The 24,238-nt window shown below is 49.2% G+C and overlaps 1 protein-coding gene across 1 annotated transcript; it reads left to right on the top strand.

Annotated features, from left to right (window-relative positions):
* The first annotated feature begins 583 nt into the window (after positions 1–583).
* LOC131213427 (uncharacterized) lies at positions 584–3,295 on the top strand. The gene is made up of 7 exons (XM_058207464.1): positions 584–922; positions 990–1,211; positions 1,318–1,587; positions 1,701–1,766; positions 1,867–1,941; positions 2,032–2,091; positions 2,987–3,295. The coding sequence occupies exons 1-7, from the start codon at positions 584–586 to the stop codon at positions 3,293–3,295; spliced, it is 1,341 nt and encodes a 446-aa protein (XP_058063447.1).
* Positions 3,296–24,238: the final 20,943 nt, after the last annotated feature.

The raw sequence follows: 24,238 nt of genomic DNA, 5'->3' as shown, positions 1-24,238 counted from the left end.
AGCTGTCATCCGGGACGCTCGGCACCTGTCAAAGGGCACTTCCGGACCGGCGGTCACGGACGGTTGAGTGCTACGGCACGCGACCCGACCCGAGCTGGGTGGGGGTCGGACAGGCTGGGAAGCGGGCCCAGGTCGCCCTTTGTTTTGGCATTGATTTGTTGACGTTTGTTTCGCGGTTCCAGCGGTCGTTTCGGGAGCCCTTTTCGGGGTGCAAGCAAAGGGGAGTTTGTTTACATCGTTTTTGGGACTTTGTTTACACCACGCGGGTTTGTTTACACTGCCCCATTTCGGGGACAGTTTGACGTTTCAAACGCTTGCTTGATGTCAGATCCGAGCGGGAATCGATCGTGCGGAACCAGCACGACGCACGACGCTAGAGGTTCACCCGGGGCCGGGGGCATTTCACCACATCCTGGACTGATGGAGCGTAACCTTTCGGAGCACCGGGTAGAAGTAGTAGGTGGACCACCGTTCGATAAAAAAGGTCCGACCGTACCGGGAGCCCTCCGTAGTGTCCGCATCGATCGCTAGCGCGACGGATCGCACCGAGTTCGGGTTCTAGTGCTCCGGAGATCAAGCAAACATGTTGCTGCCGCTGCTGCTCGTCGTGTCCGCCAGCTGTCACCGCGTGACAGCTGGACTCGCAGGTCCTGCTCCTATCAACAACAACTTCAACAGCCAACGTGCGGACGGTTGGCGTCGACTGGCCACGCTCGGGTTGCTGTTCGGGGCGATCGAAACCGAGGCCGCCATCGAGAGGCGCCTGGCCAGTAACCACCCACCCCCCGAACCACCCGGCACCACCCTCGCCCGGGGTCGGCTCGCCCTCGAGGTGCTCGGAACGGGCCTCGAGCTGGCCGCTGCCGATCGCCCACTGCCGTCGGCCGCCCACTACCGCCGGGAGCTGCGCAAACGTTCCCAGGTGAGCCCCACCCTTCCTCTTACGCCACCCTCCCCCCTCTCATTCCCACCGTTCCCCACACACACAGGACTCGGGTGCGCTCGGATCACACGAAACGCTGTCGGTGCAGCGGCAGGTGGTCCTGTTGCGCCAGCAGCTGGCGGATCGCATCCGCCGGGCCGTGCGTGCCCTCCAGCGCAGCCCAACGGACAGCCCCCACCCACTGCCGGACACCCTGGCCACCCTGCGGCGGGCGCTCGCCCCCATCCGGACGGTGCGCTTCGAGGAGATGCTCCAGAACGGGCTGAAGGTTTGCGAACGCCCCCCCAGAGCGGGGATATGTTTTGCATACACAGCACACCATCTACAGTTTCTCTTTCTTCCACCCCTTCCCCCTGTACCACCCCCTGCACCAGGGCCACATCGAGAAGATTTTCCAGCGAGGCGATCGGCGACAGGACGATGGTGGCTCCAAGTCGGAGTCGAAGGAACTCGCCGTATCGGTGGACGTGGCCAGCAACAGCCAACAGCAGCAGGAGTCGGAGTCGGAGTCGTCGGAGGAGGACGGTGGTGATGGCCCCGGTGGCCTGGTGGGGCTGATCGCCAGCCTGAGCGGGGGCGATGAAGGATCGGACGTGGGCGCCCTCATCGGGACACTGTCGGCCCTCGTCACCAATCTGTTCGGGGTAGGGTCTCGCGAGGGGGTGCACTTCCGGTTACCGGTGGTCCAAAGAATTTATGCTCTCTCTCTCTCCCTCTCTCTCTCTCTCTCTCTCTCTCTCTCTCTCTCTCGCCACAGCCGGGTGGACTCGATGTCCCCGGACTGCTCGGGACCGGAACGTCGCTGATTGCGGGCCTGCTGGCGGTAGGTTCTCCCCCACCCCCCCCTACCCGATGCTTACTTATGCTGTGTAACATTGACCCCCCATTTCCTCCCTCCTCCTCCCCTTCTGTGCCGTCCGCAGGGTGATGAGAACTTCGGCAAGGTGCTGGGCAGCTACGTCGGTGTCGCCATCGAGGGACTGTCCGGCGGTGGTGCAGTACGCATTCCTACCCCCTCCCCCCCTTCGACGGTGGGACCCTTCTCTCTCACGCACTCTCTCTCTCTCTCTCGCTCTCTTTTCGGCAAGGATTTGAATGGGGCATTCTTCGGCAACTTCCTCGGAGCAGTCCTGGCCGCCCTCAGCTCGGTTAGTATGGGGTAGTAGGTGGGGTAGTGGGTCCCTCCTCCTCCCCCCAATTGCATCCTGCGTTGACCTGCGTGCATCCAAAAGCCCGCACACATAGGAGGCTGCGCTGGGTGGTTGCAGTGGTTGCACTTTGCCTGGCAGATGATTGCCTCCTGTTGTTTGCTGTCGCGGCTTCTCTCTCTCTCTCTCTCTCTCTCCCCGAGTAGCACCCCCTTTGAGGGTGGGCAGGATGGGTGGTGAAAATGCATATAATTTACGGCCGAATTGTGAAAGCTCCGGCTCGGCTTGGCTCGCGCAGCTAAACGCGCAGGTCACTCTGCGCAGCCACTCAACCCCTCGTGCACCCTGCCATCCCCTTCCCCACACCCCCCTTGTGGGGTTTGTGAAAATTGACGATGCTCAGAGTTAGCGGCGTTGCTGTTGCTCCGATCGTATGTCGGTTGGAGGTTGCTGATGATGATTGGGATGTTGATGGGGTCCCCGCTGATGAGTGGTAATGGATTGCATGGGTGCGCCTCCAGGGGAGGGGGCACGGAGGTGAGTGGAAGTGGCATCAATTTACCGTTTTGCCCGCCTTGTGGTGTGTGGCAATCCGGTGGGGGGGGGGGGGATTGAAATTGGATATTGTACCGCACGCCGAGCCACACAAAAGGGTTCGGAGGACGGCCAACGATGGCGATAGAATGGCTGGATCGGGCCCGGTGGGAGGCACGCGGGGGATTGGGGCGATGGTCGGTAACAAATCACAATTTAGCAGCTCCGAGCGAGCGATCTTTGTACGCACCGCACCCCGGGCCGGGAGGGTTCGTGTCTTGATTGGGCGTTGAAGTTACGTGTACTGTGCGCTTAACCACACGCGGTAATCTGTATCCCCCCTGTGTTCGCCCCGACCCAGGACCCGGAGGACGACAATCTGCCACTGAAGCCAGCCCTGTTCGTGGAGAACTTCTTCAGCGGGCTGCAGGAGGCGAAACGCAAGGACGACCCGAAAGCGGACGGCGGCGGTGGCGGGAAGGGCTCGGATTTGTTCGGTTTCATCGGGCACATCGTGTCGTCAGTGGTAGGCGGCATCACCAGTCTGGTGCTTAACGCGTCCCTCGGCTCCTCCGGTGGCTCCTCGCAGGGGTCGGCCGACGCGTCCGGCGCATCGTCTGCGGGATCCAGCGGCGGCGGCCACCATCCGGACGCGACGGAAGGGATGTAGCGGAGCGAGGACCGCTCTGTTTAGGCAGTTGGAGTGTTAGTGCAACCGAAACCAAAAATTATGCTTAAAGATATGTTATATTTTACGTTAGTGACTATCGATAAATACATATTGTAAAGGGTCATCCATTTTGTAGTTTCGAAAACAAACCTAAATAAAACAAATGAAAATAAAATTGTTAATGCAATTTTCGATCTGATAAGATAATTTTCAACGACTTTTTCGCACATTTTGGGTGGCCATAACCTAGCAAATGTTATTTTTCCAACGCTCCAAAGGGTGCAGGGTTTTGCTTAACCCGTACACGAAAAAATCCGACATCATTGATTTTTTTGTTGTTGCTGTTGATTGTTGATTTCATAGGCTAAAAAGAGTTTTTTTCGTAATCGATTCACTTTTCTGGAAGAACGCTTTGCTGGAGAAATGAGCTTTTTCGCAACCCCGCTTTTATAATAAGTTGCAATAACGTTAACACGTTTGTTTGTTGCTCAGAAAATCAATCGTTTTTTTCTAAAATAGCAGACATTCAAATAAAAGTTTGGGCACTTTGAAATGAAATACACAATTTAATATTTATTTAAAAAACATCGAGTCAACACTTACTCTAAACAAAGGATCTTGCGAATGAGCGTAATAGACACATGAAAACAAATATGAAACAAAGCTTCGACCGTCCGAAAGCGAAGAAGTTGGTAGCGCTCTGCCACACTGGCTAAAGGGCGTGTCGAAGTTCATGGACAAGTGAAGCGCGATTCTGCATTGTGGGACCCGCTCAGGTGCGGACAAGTGAGCGTTGGCGTTGACAAGAACGGGGTCTCGGTTTGAGCCGTTAGAAGCTTGAACAGCTAAAGGTGTCCGGAATTAGTGGTCTCCATTGTAGCATGGCAAGTCGGTGGTGTCTGTTGGCATCAACCTGTCTTTATTTGTCTTTAAGTCTTTAATAAAGACAAATAAAGACAAATAAAGAAGCTAGGACGACTGATCAACATCAACTGATGAGCTACACGTCAATACAATCAAAGAGCTGGTGTTCCAATATCGTCGATTGACTGTTCGAGATCTTACTGTTATTATTGGAATATGGAGAAGAAAAGTAAAATGTCGATTTGTACCAAAAATATGATGCACAAAGATAGATCCAAAAATCAAACAAATTGATGAAGAAATAAAACAATGTGGATGAAGCCAACGGACGAGAGTTTATTGCCACCAATATGCACTAGACGGATGTGCATAGAGATCGAAACGATAAAGTGGACGAGGATCAGTGGTTAATGAATGAGAAAAGAGAACTGCCGAACGAAATTAATTTAAAATAGAAAACAAAAACCGAAAAGGTTGACGAAATAATAAAACACGCTGAAGCCGGGAAGCCGGGAAATGGGGTGCTGCGTAACCGCCACGTGCCACCACATTTTTGCACGTGCCAGCCAGCACTCAACCCCACCCGCCTCCCTCCCCTCCGGTTGGCGATGAGCGAGCACAAAATGGGGCAACCGAAAGTGTGCGCGAAGAAAGCAGCGAAAGCGAGTCGCTGCCGTTATCAGCCATAAACACAGCCAGAAGTGTGTGGTGAGACACGGAAAGAAGCGGAGTGGATCGAATCGGTAACGCACCCCAGTGACCGAGCGAGAGCTGCAGCAACCGCCGCACTCGCCATCGCCGCACACACCTATCGAGGTTACTTCCACGACCTACCGCCCGTGTTTACGCCCGCCCCACAGCCACCCCGTCAGCCCACGTTGCCGATTGTTACCAATTACGCCGCCTGTTTCGTCCGCTACCGTGTGTTGCCCCGTGTTGTTTTCGTGTTCACTTTCTTCGCCTTCGCCACGGCGATGATTATGATGATGAAGTTGATGTTGCTGATGATGGGGCGGCTGGTGGTTTTTTTGTCGCTGCTGGTCGCGTTGCGTAAACCTAATGGGGTTTTATAAGAGCCCCCCGAACCCCGCCGGTCGCCTCGTGTTCGCCGCTCGCTCGTGTTCCTGTTCCTTCCGCAGAATTCGCTCGAGGACGCTCGTCGAGTGATACAGTGACCCCCTTTCTGCGTTGGCACCGACCTAAAACCTTCCCCCTCGTCCACCTCCGTATTAGAATCGCGTTCTGATTTGGTTTGGCCCGCCACGCGGCCGATTCGGCGAATTTGAAACAAAAGACTTCAACGCACCACGGGAAGAGACGAACCCGACTCCGAGCTCGGATGAGGTTTTTGGTTCGACAGATTTTTGTCCCGAGCCCTGCGTGCTGCGTCCCACTTCCTCCTCTCACTTCAGCACCCTTCGCCCCACTGACCCCTGTGAACGCCACCCCGGGAAGCGAGGTGTCCTAAATAGCAGCAGAAGCAGTGGATTAGCGCGGCGGTCGATGCGATTTGTCGAAAGGTCGGACGACACTCGGACGGGTGGTTCGCGGATGCAGGTGCGAGCCACACACGGGTCAACGCAGATGCACGAGATGCACCGGCGCATAAGCAACGCGCGCCCGCCCAATTAACCTCAATCCACGGCACGGCCCGTACGGTTCTGTAATAGAAACTTGCACGCGTCGTGAACGCGCCCTTGGCTCGCTCGCGCGCTCGTGCCCCCCGCGTGTAACCTTTCCGTTTGACCTTTGGTGTTAATGATTTTGCGGCCGTTGCGCGGCCATCGTCGGCACCGATAAAGACTGCTGCCGCCGGCCGGCCGGCTGGCTGGCTGGCTGGCTGGGAGCAGGTGGCTTTCCCGGGAGAGCGCAAATAGAAGAACCACTGCGTGCGTGTGCGCGTGTGTTTGATAGTAACGAGTGCAGTCGCCGGCGCAAAATGAGGAAGCAAAATCACCATCGCCAACTCAGCGGGTTGCGTAAGGTACCGGTCCGTTCCAGTCCCCCCCTCGGGTCCTCCCACACCCCCAGAGTGGTATGCAGAAGGAGGTGGTGGGAGGGGGAGGGTTGTTCTTGGGTCCTCCGAAGTCGCTCCGTGGCCGGACGTCGTCAGCGACGAAACAACCTTTCAGTTGCCATTGCGCGAGCAGCACGTAGAACGCTTCTACCCGAGCGAGAGAGAAAAAGAAAGAGAGAGAGAGAGAGAGAGAGAGAGAGAGAGAGAGAGAGAAGGAGAGAAAAAAATCCACTGAACCACTGACATAAAAAAACCACAGGAAAAAACGGTTCATTTTTATTGATTCATTTTCCTCGTTCTAGAATTGCCCAAGGGGCCGGGGGGGAGGGGGTGTTTAGCGGGGCCGAGGGTCGTAGCGAGGGGTACATGCAATAAAAACGTAATCCACCACGTGAGCCACGGCCGCTTTTAATCACTATCCGCAGCTTGGCGGTGGTGTAGGTGGTAGATTGGCCCCCGAGGGGTAGCGAAGGGGGTGGCTCACGTGGAGCAGGCGCAGTAGAGCATTGATTCATTTCCCATTAGCAGTACTACACATACACACATTAATTGTCCTATTTATGGGCTTCGATTCGATCGCTGATACTCCGAGTGCCGTCCGAGAGGACTTCTTAAACACATTCTCGGACCACCCACCCGGCATCCTTGAAGGCGCTTCCCATCTCATTATTTTATCAACACACAGACACAGGAGTTGCAAAGTGCCCCGCCCAAACGAAGCGAACTGCGTCAATCGCGGATCGCGGAACGATCTATTCAATTGCTCCAAATGACTTCACAACATTCAGGCGGTGGGTGGGGTGAGGCGGAGGGTTGGGTGGGTTTGATATCACAGTTGATTAGCACCGGGGATTCTCGGCTTCGTACATTCTTGGTGTGCGTCACTCACTCGCTCGCGTTGTTTGGCGTGCGTCGCAACATCGAACAAGCTGCCCCCTAATTGCGCTAATTGTACCACCCGGATGAGTGGGTGGTTCCACCCACTGGGGCCGCCATTTCCTTCCCCCTTTCCCACCTTGGATCGAGAGCAAACAGGTGATAACATCAAACACATCCCCGGGGGTCCAGGGGCCCAGGGGCTCAGGGGCCGTGGGCCCAAAATCCCAAAATGTCAAACTCGCCACGACACGTAACTCACGGACACACATACACGCACGTATGCCGCGGCACGATGCAACGATCTCTCGCGACAACATTTACACCCCACAAATATATTGGAGCCGACGACGTTTCGCAACTCTACTCTACGCGACAACAAACTTGCGAGTCCGAGAAGTGCTGGTGGCCCCCGTCTTTTTGCTGTTCCAACGTTACTCATCTGTTTGAAATTTACAATGGTGTGTGTGTGTCGCAGGAAACAGGATCCGAGTGAACAGGATTATCACAGGACACCTGATGGGCAGAGAATCCAAGTTGGTATTCTATGGTGTTCATTATTTTTGTTGTATTGCTGCACTCTTCATATGAACGTATGTGAAGTTTCATTTCAATCGGTCACTTTTATTCTTTTTTACAAGCCATTTAGTATCGACATGTCACAGTATTTTTTACAGCTGTTATGACGTCATCATTTGATGGAAAACGCTTTACGGGTACGATTTTTTTCAGTTTGAAAACAAATGCATGTCGCCAGGGGCCAAATCTAGTGAATAAGGCGGATACCCCAAAAACTCGATCTTTAATTTATGGATTTTTGCCATTTTCAAAATGCTCTTGTGACACGGTGCATTGCCCTGATGAAAGAGGATGTTTATCTTCTGCAAACCGGGTCTTTTTTCACGAATTTTCACTTTCAATAGGTCTAGAGTGTTATAACAATAATCAAAATTTATTATTTTACTAGTTTACAAGCAATTCGCTAATAAAATTTCATTCGCATTCCACAAAACTGATGCTAACATCTTTTTAGGTAATTTCTAGACGAACTCGTTTCGGAACCGAAGGAAAAAGTTCACACCAATTTTTATTCGATTCAGGATGATAGTGAGAGACCTAAGTCTCATTCGTAGTGATGATTCGATGCACAAAATCCACTTTATCCTATCGAAAACGCTTTAAATGTTGACAACAAAGATGCATTCGAATGCGTTTTTAACGAATGCGGCACCCATTGTGCAAAAGGCTTTTAGGAACCCAAAACATCAGTCAAAATGTTGGTTATACTGCTCAATGAGATGGCTAGGCCTTATACTAACTCTCTGTTAGTGATTCGACGATTTTCCAATACGACATCCTGCATTTTTTCTAGGATTTCAGGTGTTGTGTCTGTTTTTTGACGTTTTGACATGGATTGCCTTGAAGGCTGGTACGACCACATTTAAACTCAGAAACAACCCTTTTGCCACCCAAACTAAAGGTGAAGAGTCCTTATACACATTTAACATTCGTTCAAAGATCTCCTTTGCTTTTAAACCTTCCAAAAATAAAAATTCAATCACTCCACGATGCTTTCCATTGTAAAAAATACTGTGACACGTCGATACTGAATGGTGTGTAGAAAAAAAAATGAAGAAACCGATTGAAGTGAACCTTCACATAAGTTCATTTGAAGAGTCTACCAATATAACAAAAAAAAGTTGCGCTCTTTAGTATCGACCCGCAAAACTTTATAAACACCCTAGTGTAGTAGCCTATGGCTACGGGAAATCTACTACTTCTGTAATGGTGCCACAGATTTCTGAAGTCTGTAGAGTCCGGCAGGACTGAAGAATGCACGACCCCGTCAATCTTTCCTTCCTCAGTGTCACGCAACAAATTCGTGCTGCTCACAGATTTCAGAACCCCCCCCCAGAGAACAACTTCCGTTGCCTGGTACTATAGTTGCCAACGTTCCTTTGGCCTTTGGCCGAACGGCACCTTTGAGTGGTGGTTATCCGGATGGCCTTCTTACGTCGGAGTTGAGTGTCTGCTTTGCGGTCAGTCGTCCCGCCAGTCTTGACCCAGACTACATCGTGCCAGAGCATACGATCGCTCTTCGTCTATTCTGAACTTCGACAGGTCCAGCATCCTGCACAAGAACGCTTTCTCTCTCTTTTTTTTGTTGTATACTCTAGCTTTCAATTTTTCCTATGTTACGTGTCAACTAGACCAGCTAGCTCGTAAGCTTAAATAAATAAATAAATGCGCAGCGAGAGCTATAAATTTCGATTCAATTTGCGAAAGCATTGCTTTAAGGAAAAATAACGAAAACAAAAATATAAGATGAACCAAAACAGGTCCAAGCAAAATAGCCGTCAAAAATTGACTAAAAAACTAATAGCCGAATACACGTAGCTCCTATTAAAAATAAATGTCAGAACAGAAACCACGTACGTGTCAAAAAGACCACTCGGCCCATTGGCTTAATCAGAAACAAATAAATCAATACACAGCGCGAGCTACAAATTACGATTCAAATGTTAAAACATTGCGTAATGGCATAATGAAAATGGGAATCTGTTCCAATTTATCTGCCCACTGACGATCGACGTAAGTTGATACCGAAATTAGACAAGGAAAACGCGTTTGTTTTGACCAAATTTAAATTTCTTCGCCAACGTGGTATCTCCATCAAGAGCACCACGCGTAATTCCGGCACCTGTCTAATATTTCAATAGCCTCTTTCGTAGAACGACGCACCTTTTGCCTCAACATGGGTCTCGATTTCAGCGATCGAACCTCTTCATTCGAGGGAAATTCTTACCAGTGACCATTGTTTTGAGGTGGGCAAACACTCACTAGTCGCTGGGATTCCGAAATCTGGCGAATCTGGGTGAATGTGGAAGCAATTCGAAATTCAATTTTGCTTCCAACAACGCTATATAATATTCACTGTTGATGGTACTTCGCTTCTCAAAATGGTCAAAGAATATTACACGACGCACTTCCAAAAATACCGAGGCCACATAACCTTTTCAGAAGTGAACGGAGCATTGTCATAATCCAATGTTCATGCAATACAAATGCCACACATTCTGTTGATCTTTTTACAATATCTGCTAACCGTCGCAACTTCCCCAAAAAATTCAACAAAATCATTTTGAATGATCGAAAAATCATACAAAACGAGTTAATTAGCCCCACACGTCGTGCAAGAGAAGCCAATACACCCCCGCCAAATCTTTGGTGTGGATTTTGTGGATGTCTGCATCGGCCCATTTTGCTTCGAAAATGAAGACGAGCTCGTTCCGGGGCCTGGTGGCTCACCCTGGTGTATGTTTCCGACAGCAACGACATCTGGCTTGAGCTAGATGTCACCTTACACCTTCGACCTATGATATTAACGCAACCGCCGCTGGCTGGACCTGGGCCGTCTAGTTAACCGCCGGGTGTCGGGACTTCGGGCTTCACCATCTGAGTCGCCATTGGCCTATAGACCCCGTTCGAGGCGTTGGTTGTTTTTGCTGTTGGACTCGCACCTGCCTTACACGGTGTGCCGTGGACCCGTGGAGAGCTCGGACTTGGACTCGAACGGGACCTCCGTCCCGGGGGCCTCTGACCGACTCCGCTTCGGGGCAGGTCAAGCGCAAGCGCACCGTACGCAAAAACCGAACGCCAAAGCGGTGCGGTTGAGTAATTAGATTTTTTTTAATTACTAATTAGTCACAACGCGCCAAACACGGAGACAGAGAGAGACGCTCGGTGGATCGGTAAACGGCGTGGTCGTTGCGCTCGCGTGGTGTTGTGTTCTGGTGTTGTTCGGCCCGTGTAAGGCACCGCAGGAAGTTTGTTTTGATACCGGGCCAGGACCTCGGTGCATCGCGTCGCGTCCATCGCAACACCATTAGCCGCGGCGCAGATTACCGCGCGATACGCTTTGTTAGCTAACCTCCTCCCCCCCGTGTCTGCTAGTCGGTTCCTCATGAAAGACCCCCCTCAACCCCTGCCCCCACACCGACCGCCCCCTTTGCAAACGGCCGACGTTACACTTTGGTAACGACCGCCAGTCGTTCCGTTGTTTTACGCCGATGTTTAAGTTATGCAAACCCACGGCTGGTGATGGTGTCCGAGGTGTGTGTTGCTCGCTGGCGCCACGCAACGCAGCCCTCCACACCCCTCCGACACCGCCCCCAATCCCCTTACGAAGCCCGACCAGGCAATGTCCAGCCACCAACCAGGCGTTGTCGGAAAACGGTTGAGTTCTGGAAAGGTTGAGAGGCCCCATCCGTGGCCGTGGGGATCCCCATGGTTTCGGAATTATGCATTCGCGTGGCGATGGTGGACACTAAATTTGCGAAAGTCCCCCCCCACAAACGGTTAATGGAAAGGCGCGTTAATTCAACCGGCCGAAGGATACGAAATCGGCGTCGCCGGTTTCGGCGGTCAATTTCCAGCCAATCTCCTTCCTAAGCCTAGGCCGGTCGCGGCCGCGACCGATGTCCTTCGCCCGATGCCCGAAGAAAGTGAAAGACCCCGGCGTGACTTCGGCCCAGCCCAGCCCCGTGGTGCTCCAGGGTTACAAATCTACAGGACAGAACCAGCAACATTTTGAACTGTTGACGTTTCATTTGCATCGCCGACTGGAAAACGAGAAAGAAAAACTATTTAAGGACTCACGTATCAGTATGGGGGAAAAGGTAAAAATAAATATTCTAAATGTTTGTTGATGACAATCAAATTTGCATTCTTATTGCCCACGAATTGCTTCAAATTACAATAAATTGTTTGAAATAATTCACATATTATGGGGAGAGCTGAAAATGTCGACTGTTCGACATCGAATGCTAGTCGTAGCTTGCATTGGAAGAGCACCGAGAAAGTTCCGAGATTTCCTACGTTTAAAGGCTGCTGGGATAATATTGCAAATCGTAAAATGGGTTCGTAAAGAGGAATTATTTTGAAAATCCGAAGACCGAAGAATGAGTGTTTGATGGGACCAGAAGGGTTCGGTCTATTATGAGTTACTCTGCTACCAATTGCCACTACCACCCATTTGAAGGAAGTGTTTTGAAGAAAAAATGGCCACAATACACGCATACTTTGAACGAAGTAGCGTTTTTCATTTTAACACAATAAACGAAGGGGGTTTCATTCAAAGGGTTGAATTCATTAATTTTAGTATTGTTTGTTTCCTATACTTAAACTTGATAAGAAATTATATTATAGGAAATAAACAATACTAAAATTTATGAATTCAAATTATGGTCTGTGGTTTCTTCTCTAGCTTCGGAGTGTGGGAGAAAATCACATTTTTAATGCTTCAACCTGCATCATATGAAGCTATTTCATTGATATCCTTTCGTGTAGGTCATTGAACCGATTCACTATAATTTTTCCGGCTACTGTTGAGCTTTTATCGGGGTTTCATTTGACATTCTACTGCTTATTCGTCCAAAGCCTCAAATATAGGGATAAGAGTTGACTGGAACAGAACTCTCCGGCGTGAACAAGCTCTTTATGCAATCCACTTCGCGGCTACACTCCGATTAAATTGACAACAGAAGTTGGTCGAGCTCCTGGAAGTTCTGTTTTTCGTCTCCTACAAGCTTTCGCATTTTTTCTCGTGCACCGATAGTTCATAAATAAAATAAAACGTTGTGTTTATTGTAAAGTATTCTAATTTAATCCAAAAATTGGGAATTATTTCTTTTTGAATTAATTATTTTGATTGTCTTTTAGTAGATAACTACGTTTATTTTCTTCTTGCTTTAAAGGCTTCTATATTGTCGTTTGAATTTTTATTTCGCTGTAATGATGAGCTGTCCGTGCCGCTTAGAAGGCTCATAACATCTAATAATTTCTCATAGCTACGCATAAATGACAAATCAACCACTAACAATGGAAGCACTACCACACAAGTAAAGGCTCGTAAAGGCTCCCTTCCTTAAATAGATTATATATAGAATTAAAGTTTGCTCAAAGTGCGTCTAAAAATCTGCAGATCCTGCAATCATTTGTATACCCATACGTCCACGTTGGTCTTTTCGAAAAACGATCCTCGATGCTCAGCAGTCCTGACCTGGACTTTCGATCGACCGTTTCACTGTCCACCGATTCGCAATTTTTCTAACATTCTTTAAAAGTTCTATGAATAACTGCATACCGAAAACAAACAATTGCTGCCGGGGTGGCGTGATCCACTGGCACCTCAAGTTCAAACCGGCGCCACATGCGTAAAGTTTAACGCCCTGGGCGAATCCATAAAGGCTCGGGTTGGGGTCCGGGTCGCGCAACCGGGCAAGGAAGCACACGGTTTCAGCACGGCTTTCGGCACGAATTTCAGCACGCCTTGATTGAACGTTCAAAATCGATCGAGCCACCCCGATCGAGTTGCGTAGCGAGCCAATTGAATGGAACCGTGCTAAGTTGCGATTTGCTTCGGTGATGGCGCCAACCACAACGATGATGATGATGATGATGATGTTCCGACTCCGCAAGCGAACGGCTGGTTCTACTAATTTGCCCACTCACAAAGCCCCCGAAATGGCTCCTCCAAAAACGGCCAACGGCCACGGCCAAAAACCGGCCCGGTTTGGGTATTGGCGCTCTGGACGTAGTGTGTGTCATCATCGGACGCGGAACGAATCCTAGCCCCCACCGGGAGGGTGTTGCACTAACGACACCCGGGGGCAGCCTGCCAAAAATCGAGCCCACAACGAGCCATGCCGAGATTCGATCCGGACGGTGGAGACTGATGAGATCTCGACAATGTGGCTCGACAAAAAATGGCAACCGAAAAGTCACGCAATTCTCGGGTTGCCGCAACTGCACAACAGCAGCACTGTCACAGCGAAAGCTGGCGAGAAACAGTCAGGCAAAAAGCGACACGAAAGCCCCCCAAAATGGCCACTAAATTGGGCGCCGTTTTCGTCATCCGCGCGCGACCGTTTTATTTATTTCTCGTTTATTTTCCCTTATTTCTCCCGCCTCGTCATAGACCCGGCAAATTGGCAACTGGCCGGCTTCTGATGAGGTGCAATGTTTCCTACGGTGACTGGTCCCTGGCTTGCGCCACATGAAAGCAAGCTTGCCGAAGGACTTGCCGGCCGTCACAGGTCACGTCCCTGTCTAGAGCACCATTAGAGCACCTGCCATAGTATGTACTTTTTTCTACAATTTCTGGTGCTGTTTTGGGACGTCCTTGACGGGGATCGTCTTCAAGGTTGGTACGACCACGTTTAAATTTAGCAAACCCATCTTTCGACTGCGGCTAATTGAAGGCGAAAGAGTCCTCATGAGGCATGGTTTGCTTAGAATCGGCAACAATTGAATTAGCTGTACTCGGGGTTGGTTTGACTTAGGAAACATGTCGAGGTGTTAAAATGAAGGTATTTTATTTTTCTTTAAGAGAAAAATTTCATAAATTTATTTAGTTGGTCACCGGATGAAATCGCCAACTTTCTGTGGAATGCGCACCATCATTTTCTGCACAATCTTCTGGTCTACCTCAGCGGCTAATTTTTTCCGATTTCTCGCCATCTCTGCAGCATCCTGCATCACCTTTTCAGTCTTCTTCAACTTTCTATTGATCGTTGCCCAATACTTTTCGATTGACCGGAGCTTAGGGCAATTTGGGGCGTTGATATCCTTTGTGATGAAATCCCCCTTATTGTAAAAGTACCACAGATCCACATCGCTGCTGTAGTGGCAGCTTTCCAAATCAAGCCCAAACTTATCCGTACCTTTGTGTGACTTAATAAATGATAGAACTTGCATTTTCAGTTCGTTCATCGTAGAGTTCATCGTCGTGTTTGTGATGATAACCTTGGTTTTCCGTCCACAGGTGCAAGTTCCTTGCAGATCATTAGTTTCCGTGCAAATTTATTGGCGAATACAAATTTGATCTTGAAGGGGACATCTCCCCGTGGTTTGGCGAGATAAAATTTTGGTCCAGGAAGCTGTCCAAAATCTTTTTTCACGTATGTTTCGTCGTCCATAAGCAAGCATCCTTTGTACATCGTCAGCACCTTCTCGTACAACTTGGTAGCGCGTGTTTTTGTGACTAGGTTTTGCTTAAGTGTCCCGTTTGGATGCTTACATACAAGGAAAAAAACAGTAGCCTCTTCGTAGACAGATCTTCCCGGCAGTACTTTTGCTGGTACCATATTTTTTTGAATATCCCGAACCGAAAGTTCAAGATTTGCTATGATTGATCTCAAATTTCCAATTGATCCCCAGTTAAGCTGCCTGTCGTATGTTCCACTACGTCGTCTACTCTGAATCTTTCGACTTATGGTATTGGGTTCCCAGAAACGGCAAAGCACACCATTTACAGTTGATTTTGTGCATGTTTGTGTTTTTGATTTGCAGAATTATTTTTCTTTTTTTGAGTTTCATCAAGCATAACTTTCTATAAACTCCACATACCAAGATGAAACTTTCAGCACTGACAGTCGAATATTTACTGAAGACATAACTATCGAAACATTTTAAATCCGATCACCAGAGGCGCTGCTAGAAGACAGACAACTTTTCCCGATTCTAAGTGGACCATGCTTTATCACAATTGTTTTTTGAAACAATATGTATCTGACAGCTACTGTCATTACGCATTTAGCGCAGTATAGGTTTTCTGGTTAAAATATACACCTTTTTTAAGCATCTGAAATTGTCGAGTTTTGTTCCTGGTAAAGTAGTTTTTGCGGGCAGTACTTCTTCATCTTTTTCAATATGTAGAAAAGTGTCATCGTAGTAAACTGATCGTAGTCATCGTAGTAAAAGACGTAGTAAACTGATTTTTCACAGCTGTTTACTTCTTATGAAAATTGGATCTCTGATTCGTTCGCGTCTAAAAATGAGGAGTTCTATCTGGACTATCTGTCTATCTATGGGTAGTAGCTGACGACGGACAATAGTTTTATTAATTAGTTAATAGTTTATTTTCCTCATTACATCCTCAGTACTAATTACAATAAATTCATCTTTAAGTTGTAACTGTTGTTGTTGAAGTTGTAAACCCTCTTCGGCATTCTTGGTCAAACGTTCTTGAAAGAAAAACCAAACGAGACTCTGACTCCTGACTGACCGACAGCTAGAACGCCAGTGAACAATAACAATGGGCAATGTGTACCATATTTGCAACGGACTTCGGGACCCCGAAAAACACGACCACGACGTGCGAATGATCCTGTCGCTCCAAGCGCTGCCACTGGTGATGTTCCGTTCCGACACCTACCGAAAGTGGTCGGCCGACTCTGGGGATCTCTGGAACATTCCGGTGATGTAACCATTGTGTTGTCTTTTTATGTTGTACTATTTTCAACTAGGTCGAGGAAGGCACAGCTCGGTGAGAGTGCTTCGTTTCGCAATGCTTCACGCAAATTGCCAGGGGCATTCGAGGTCCAAGCCTGGGACAGAAAACTGAGCTGCACTTTCAGGTCCACTCCCCGACAGAACCTACACCGAGAAGGTCTGGTTCAGCTCCCAAAACTTCACGCCAATACCGGAACCCGTAACGACTCCCAAGATGCCCCATTGAGGCCTCGGGTTCGCTTCAAGGATTAGCGGCTCGTTAACTTGCCGATCACGGCGCATCAGCGTCGCCGTATGTGTGCGTATCAAGCTTTTGTTCTTGTTAGGGCACGCCACGCGATTCTTCGCTAGTTTCGGTTGCTGCTTTTTTATCGGCGGCCGCGCGATGGCCACGCGATGGCCGCGCGATGGCCGCGACGTCGATGGCCATAACCCCCAAAAGCATCGCCACCCTCGCACGCGGCACACGGCCGATAACACACGGAGGGTCGACGTGGATCGTGACGTGACGTGAGCACGCACGAAGCACGTTACGTTACGCGAGGGACCGAACGTTCGTTGCGTGCGTAATGCCGTTCCGATGGTCGGTTCGTTCGTAAGTCGGAGTGCAGGCGCTACACGGCTTTCGAGGGGGTTACTTGGGGCGCTGGGCTGACATTTTTGACGGGCGAACGGACGTTGTTGGAAGAACGGACTGGGCCGTTGAATTGTTTGATTTGAACTTAATTGATTTGAATTCCGAATGTCGTCCGAAGTTTTCATGTTCAAGAAGCCTTTCGCGCCGAAGAAGCCGAATCAGCCCACATTTCTCGGTAGCGGCGATGCCAATCTTCATGTTAGAAGCCAAACGAACCAAACAGTCACTCGTTATGGGTGTGCATTGGTTTCTCTTGCACGACGTGCCCATTAACAATTCTGCCTATTAACATAACCAGCGTGATGGAAATGAGCTTTTCAAATTTCGTATAATTTAGTATGCTTGGAAAAAATGTTTCCAATATTTCCCAATTCTCTGCCAGCGTATAGCGTAAATGTCCCATTTTCCGTTTCGTAAATGTCAAAGCTTTTGCTACGTGTTGACAATTTCCAGAATTAAGTTAGACGTTATAAAACGTCAAGCAATCGGCAGATTAAAATCCAAACACTTGATGAACCAACCTATAAAAGCTTGATAGGTTCTTCCATCCAGTTGGCTCGGTCGGATCACCAGACAGCAGCAGGAATCCAGGATATCTAGGTTTTATCGCCGGACGGCCTTCACGTGTAACTGCATCGTGGTTGAATAATAACAACGGGTTACACACCTTGCTTTACATAATTCTGGCGCGACCGACACAACAGAACCCGCTCTTGTTGTAGTAACGTGTAACAACAGCCGGTGACGCACTGGCTAAACGTCTATAATGGCCGCAAACGAATGTTTACGGATGCGCGCTACTGTTTGTGCGGAGTTCGCTTTCAACTAGACGTAATACGCCAGACCACCGACTCAGGTATGCTCTTCAACGTTGACCACTGGGGGCTTTACTTCCTTTAACTCGTCGTCTTCCTATCCGCCACGAAGCGGTCCAGGTCTGCTCACCAGACCAGCATGTGACAATCGCTGTTGCTTTCTGTAACGGTGTGCTTTAACTCTATCATCGCGCCAAAGCAGCGTGCTCTTTAATCGCCACGAGCTCGAGAGTGCGTGTGGGCTTAATCGGCCTAGTTTTGAGGTCGCCATAGTCCGAAACGCAACTCGGGCAGAGATTAGTAGAGTAAGGTCGTCGCCGTCGAGGTTGAACGGCTTAGTGCTGGCGATACGCAAAATAGGTCTGCGTTGGTGACGAGCAAACGCAGTAGCTGCTCCCGGCTCCCATCTGACAGCTTTCGTGCTGTGTTTTCGGTGGTTACGATGACAGGACGCCGTCAGTTGTTGGAACGAGACAGCCAGACTGTTGTGACATTAGCTAATGGCGGATGGCGGAGATGAAGCGCCACGCGGCTCTAATGGCGGGGCCCGTCCCGGGAGTTGTGTGTTGCACGAGATCGTAATCGAGAGCCGCCGACATTACGCCGACATAATGTCATGCACCTGGAGGCCCCTGCCTTTCTCTCTCTCTCTCACACTCTCTCGGTGAGGGGGGTGTCCTGATTTTTTGGCAGCGGCTTTGTGGCTGTTTCGGTTACTATGTTACTATTATTCACCAATTTGTTCCGTGGGAAGACCTCTGGTGGCTGGCCCAAAAACGAAGAAGAAAAAGAAGAAGAGGACAGAAAAAAGTCCCAACATCCCTCGTCCACGCACAACACACGACGCTAGCGGTAATTAATCTTAAGTGGCGCAAAACGGCAAAAACGGCAGCCAAACAAAATGTCTGATTAAAGCCAAAAGCAAGCGCGGCTAACTAATGGACCTGCCCGGCTTGCTTGTCGCCGGCCGTGCTGTCGGCGTTATGGATTCGACAGTCTCCTGAAGAGAGCGATGGAGGGCGGCAGGCGGAGGGCAGCCGGGACGGTTTAGTGCTTTAGGTTCGCGCGGGTCGCATTTGTCCATTACTTTGCATTACGGCGCCATGGTAATTGTCGTTTCGTTGTCATCGGCTCACGGCTCACGGCAACGACAACATCCAAAACCGGGGGCCTACAGGTTTGGGGCGATAAGGGAGAAGAGCGAGAGCGGGACGGGAGAGGGACGTGAAAAGAAAATGAAATGACATCCAACACAGCCGTAAATCGCATGTCTAATTCGGGCTGATTTGAACCGTTGAAGTTGATTTGTGACGGTTGGACTGGAAGTGCAATTGATCATGTAACCATATGTCTGCGGCGGAGCGGCGGGTTGTAGTGCTCTCGTGACGATGGAGACGTCATCATCGTCGTCATGGCTGGGTACTGGGTCGTTCAAAAAGTTTCGCACTTCAACACCAGAGGGCGTTGATGGGTTAGCCTAAATTATTGTTGCTATTAGGACTTTGAATTAATCGACAATTGTTGCCGACCATTTTCGACGAAGGTTTTGACCGGTTTTGGAATGTGTGGTCGAGCCCGGTGTCTTGTTGAAAAAACAGCTCCATCATGTCTTCTATTCCATTCTGGACCTTTTTTTATGGCAAAAGCTGGCTTCAAATGCATTATTTGTTGTCGATAGCGTTCTCCATCAATCATTTCATTAGCTTTTAAAAGCTCATAGTATACCACACCTTTCATAGCAAACTATATATGCATAGCGCAACCTTTGCAGGACAATTTTGTGTTTTGGATTCTCGTAATAACTCCCCTTTTCATCACCACCGACGGTTCGGTACAAGAACCCCTTTCTTTTCTGTCGTCCACGCAGAAATTCGCAAACGGGCTTCCTTCTGTCAATGTCAAATGTCATTACCTCGAACAAATCTCGACACTTTCAGCTGCTTCAAAAAGGTGTTGTTTACACGTCAAACAAAAAACCTACTCTACGCTAGATGCGTAATGACAGTAGCTGTCAAACAAATGTTTCACAGAAAAAAATATTTGTGACATTTAGTGTGCCATCGCCATCGAGCATTGTAAAACCGCATGAATTAGTTGGCGCTCTGGTTCAGTGACTCGATGTGTAGGAAGTGCAAAGGGCGAGAATAACACCACAGACTCGTTTCCAACAAGACAAGACATGACCCTGAAACAAAAGCGGAAGCAGCACGTCTGTTTCAGGGTCTGTGCTCAGTTTGCTGAAAATCGGCCCAGGCTGTCGCAGGGCAAACTCCACCAGTTGCGTTGCGTTACTTTTGGAGGCTACTTTCAACTGCTTTTCTTTGTGCCCTTGTTCTCGACGATCGGTACCGGAACTTCCTGCTTTGTTTACGACATCGACGGCTATCAAAACAATTCCGACAAATATTTACCAATCTTCTATTAATTTTATATTTAAATAATTATTCTGAGGCAAAACGATCAGGTGAATGGCGTGGGTCCCATTCTCACTGTGACTTTTCGGTGCAGTGTCGCTTGACCGCTTCAGGACAATGACACGGCTTGAACTGCAAAACCGGGCAGAACGTCGTAGCACTCGGATCGGCGTGCGTTACCCACACCCGTTTCAAGTTCACTTCTAATCACACGCAGTGGCCCCGATCACCGCAAGCTAATGAGCTGACCCACTGTTAGTCTCTCCAGTCTCTCGTTAGTAAAGATAGCTTCTTGGGCAATCGAGGCGATCTCCGTTCCGTTCGGCCTCATTAGCGTCTCTCATTATAGTCGCTTGGCTCCCGGCGTTACACAGTGGATGTTCTAGATGTTCGTCCCACCGGAAAAAAACGACACGCCGATGTCGATCCTACTGTGGCTTAAAATGGCAGGCAATCCCCGGGAATCGATTACTCCCCGGAGTGTGTTGGCCAACACTGCGGGTGCGTTCTGAATGGTGCAATTATGAAAATGTCAATGAAAAACCTGGGATCAAAGGCCAGTGGAGGTAGTAAATTGAAATGTCTATCACGTGGGGCGAAAGGTAAATAGTCAATCGGAACTCACCAGGAATGGTAACTAGTAAATTGTTCAAGGAAACCTGGTGCACCCTGGTAGTTGTGTCATATAGGGTGGTTCCAAAGAACCAATCAGCCAACCAACCTTCACATTATCTGCACGGAATAGTCACTCGTTGGCGGGGATGTATTGGCTTCTCTTGCACGACGACGATGATTCCTAAGATAGCGATAAGCTTTTCAAATTTTGTACAGTTTGAACAGGACGCTCACCACTTTGGCAAATTAGTTCCTAAAATATTTTCAATTTTCGGCAAACGTATCAAAGTTTTTACTCGAATGTTAACAATTTCCAGAATGAAGTTTGACGTTTCAAATGTCAAGTAATCGACAGCTTTTAATCCAATCAGTTGGATGGATCACCCTACATACATTCACGCGGCACCGTGAACCAGAAGAAAACGAAGACGTCAAGAGCCAAGAGTTCCGAAGGGAGCACGAGAATGGCCTGCCATTCTCGCCGTGGCGAAGGTTGCGAAGATCGCGGCGGGGATTGTAGGCCGACTGGTCAGCCGTCCCCTGGCGTGGTGATGAGACGGAAAGTCCAGGCTGGGGCGTGTTGGAACCAAATGTCAGTATCGATAGAATTAAACAGTGCTAAAATGGCCGCCGTGCTAAATGTCATACTCGTCCAAGCGTCCGGTGTCTCAACTCTGATACTGGCTGGAACGAGATGAAGTAACGGAGAGCTAAAGAAGTCCGAGAAGTCTGAGTACGGCAAAGACGCTACGCTCTTCTGCCTTGGACTGCCTTCTTCATTGGAGCCAATTGAGCCACACATCTGACATTTGCCGCTAACGCCAACGCCCAATCGCCGATTGGAACCGTGAATACTGTCAACCCTGGCCTTTATCGTCCTAGGCATGAGGGGCTGTATCTACACGACATGTGTCATCCTCTGGGCGTTTCTTGGTCTAACCTCACCTCATGACTAGTAATCCCGGCGCTACATAATCGATAATCTGAGAAGCTTGCCTCAGAGAAGCGAACTCACAAATGGCGTGAACGATGTCGCCACACACGCGTTAGCTCCGATTTGGGTGCGTGGGGTTCAAGAAATGGAACGGATACTTTCACCATCTCGGCCGCCGATTATACAACCCGTGACCCGAACGTGACCATACCGGTCGAATCCTTGCACACCGAGGTCAAACGGGTAAGCAGACCCCACCGGACCGGACTGAGGCTAGAACTGCACAATCCTTTCGGGGTCTGACCACAACCTGATTGTGAGATATTATTAGATACAGAATTACACATTGAGGTTTGTCGAAAACTTCTTACGCACATACAAAAATTCATGACGCTTTGGTTGATATCCCGATATGGTCTCCTGCGACTGTTTTGTTGTTTTAACGGGGTTGGGTCTGGATTCATCGTTGCCTTTTCCGTTTACCACTTACAACCTTTTGATCGATTTCAAGGTCCTAAGAAATTGTATGAGATTCTGACTCGCTTATCAGCCATGTGAGGATCACCATGACCATGAGCAAGGTCAAGGTGGATGGTTAACTCTCTAATCACTTCGCAGAAGGGATCAAAAGCCAAGGTAACCGCCCAGCTTGTCTTGCTTGTCAACATCACGCCGTGGAGCCAGGACCACCAGGGGCTATTGACTGGGAACGTCAAGGCTACTACAGTTCAAGTCCAGCCAGACAGCAGGATAAGAATGCTGATATGCTCCTGCTGGACGAATCCTTTCGATAATAGCGATCGGGAGAGTGGTAGATTGCTGAGAATTGTCCGAAATGCCTTCAACTTGTGACCTTGACACCTGTCCATACCGGAACCATTTACCGGAAACATTTAAGGTTAATTTAAATATCAATTTTCTTCTTTTGGCCTCCGTCTGCCACAACTTTTCCACCGTCTGAAGGTAACGTATCTTGAACTGCAGATTCCGAATTAAAATTGATATTCAAATTAGTTCGGGTTGGATAATTGGCGATTAGAACAAAACCGCTCAAGTCAGCAAACAGGTCCCGCGGAACTGGAAGTAAGTCATTCAACTAGATCATTCGCCTAGACTCGTCTGCTGAATCTTGTGGGAAATGCTTTCTTGCGACATGATGATGATTAAATGATTACGATCATTTTTAGAGAACAATAAGGGCTAACTATGAGAGCCTCGATTAAAAAGTTCCTGGAATGACCGCCGTGTGGCGCTTCCAACATTTTTGTTTCTATTTAGTTACTCAACTGTCACTGATATTCCCACCAAAATCGAGGCATCGTTTCATCACACTATTGTGAACATTTTGTTGAGCTTAGAGTTGTCTGTCGATTGTCAACCAGGACCACAATTTTTGGGTGGACTTTATTGGAGTGTGGATCTTGCACAGCGATAACAACTACGGAATTCACTAGATTTGGACCTAATGGAGACATCAAACAACGATTCCTAAAAAAAGGTTTGAGAACTGGACCAAGCGTTGGCGGAGACTACTTTGAAGGAGATACTAACGATGTTGAACAGTAAACAGATATCGTACATTTTGTCGATGAATTCCGGGAACTTCCTGATTGATCCAGGTCGTACGTTCTATTTCTTCGCCCCAAAAGTTGGACACTCCGTTTGACATGGCCAGTGCTAAACTTGACGTTCTGCTACTCGCTTACACCACGTCATCAAATAAGCCCCGTTTGCGTGGATCATTTGGGCCGGTTCCGATCGCTTCCGAAGATCACCCGGGGGGGGACCGAAGCAAATCAAGTTTTGGACGATGTCGCGATCTTGCTGGCAATTACCTAGGTCCGGGTCCAGGGTCGGGTCGTGCGTCTGTGACGAGATGAAGAAGCGCCGAAGATGCAATTTCAATCGCCGGCCAACTCTTGACGAAATTTCGTCCGAAATCGACAGTTCGCCGTGACGACATCCCGTCCTTCACGGCACCTGTGACTAATGCCGGAGGCGGCGACGTTCGTTTAACACCTCGTTCGTTCTTTCTGCAATTCTGCGGGGCCAACTCCAGAGGCTTGTCCAAGTTATTAGTGATCAATCAGAGCGCCCTCTGGCGGCCATCGATTTCGAAAGTCCCAAGCGATGCGCTACCGATGGGGAAGAGGTGGGCTGGGCTGGGCAGGGCCGATCAGCCGCACGCGCTGATGGAAAGGAAATGAAGTTCCACCTTCCAACCCCTTCCCCTCCCCCCTCCTCCCTTCCCCATCGTTTGCTACGCGGCGTTTCAAAAGGATCGATGGCCAAAAAGGGGTTAAACATCAATCAGCTGATGACACAGCGAGATGTGGGAAATTTTGGAAAACACTCCTCCCGCCCCCCAGCCCCCGGGGGGGGGGGGGGGAGGGGGAGAGGTTGGCTTGGGTAATTAGTTAATTTGTTGGGCCCCCCCGTCCGCCTCCAGGATACGGGCGGCTGTGATGAAGAAGATG

This window comes from Anopheles bellator, chromosome X, assembly GCF_943735745.2.
Source record: "Anopheles bellator chromosome X, idAnoBellAS_SP24_06.2, whole genome shotgun sequence".
NCBI classification, from domain to species: Eukaryota; Metazoa; Arthropoda; class Insecta; order Diptera; family Culicidae; genus Anopheles; species Anopheles bellator.
This window is presented reverse-complemented; position numbering and strand designations above follow the sequence as displayed.

Excerpts from the sequence above, each read along its gene's own strand:
- LOC131213427 (XM_058207464.1), top strand. The coding sequence starts at position 584 with ATGTTGCTGCCGCTGCTGCTCGTCGTGTCCGCCAGCTGTCACCGCGTG. Across the intron at positions 1,588-1,700 it reads TCGTCACCAATCTGTTCGGG|CCGGGTGGACTCGATGTCCC; the intron begins GTAGGGTCTCGC and ends CTCTCGCCACAG. Across the intron at positions 1,767-1,866 it reads TGATTGCGGGCCTGCTGGCG|GGTGATGAGAACTTCGGCAA; the intron begins GTAGGTTCTCCC and ends TGCCGTCCGCAG.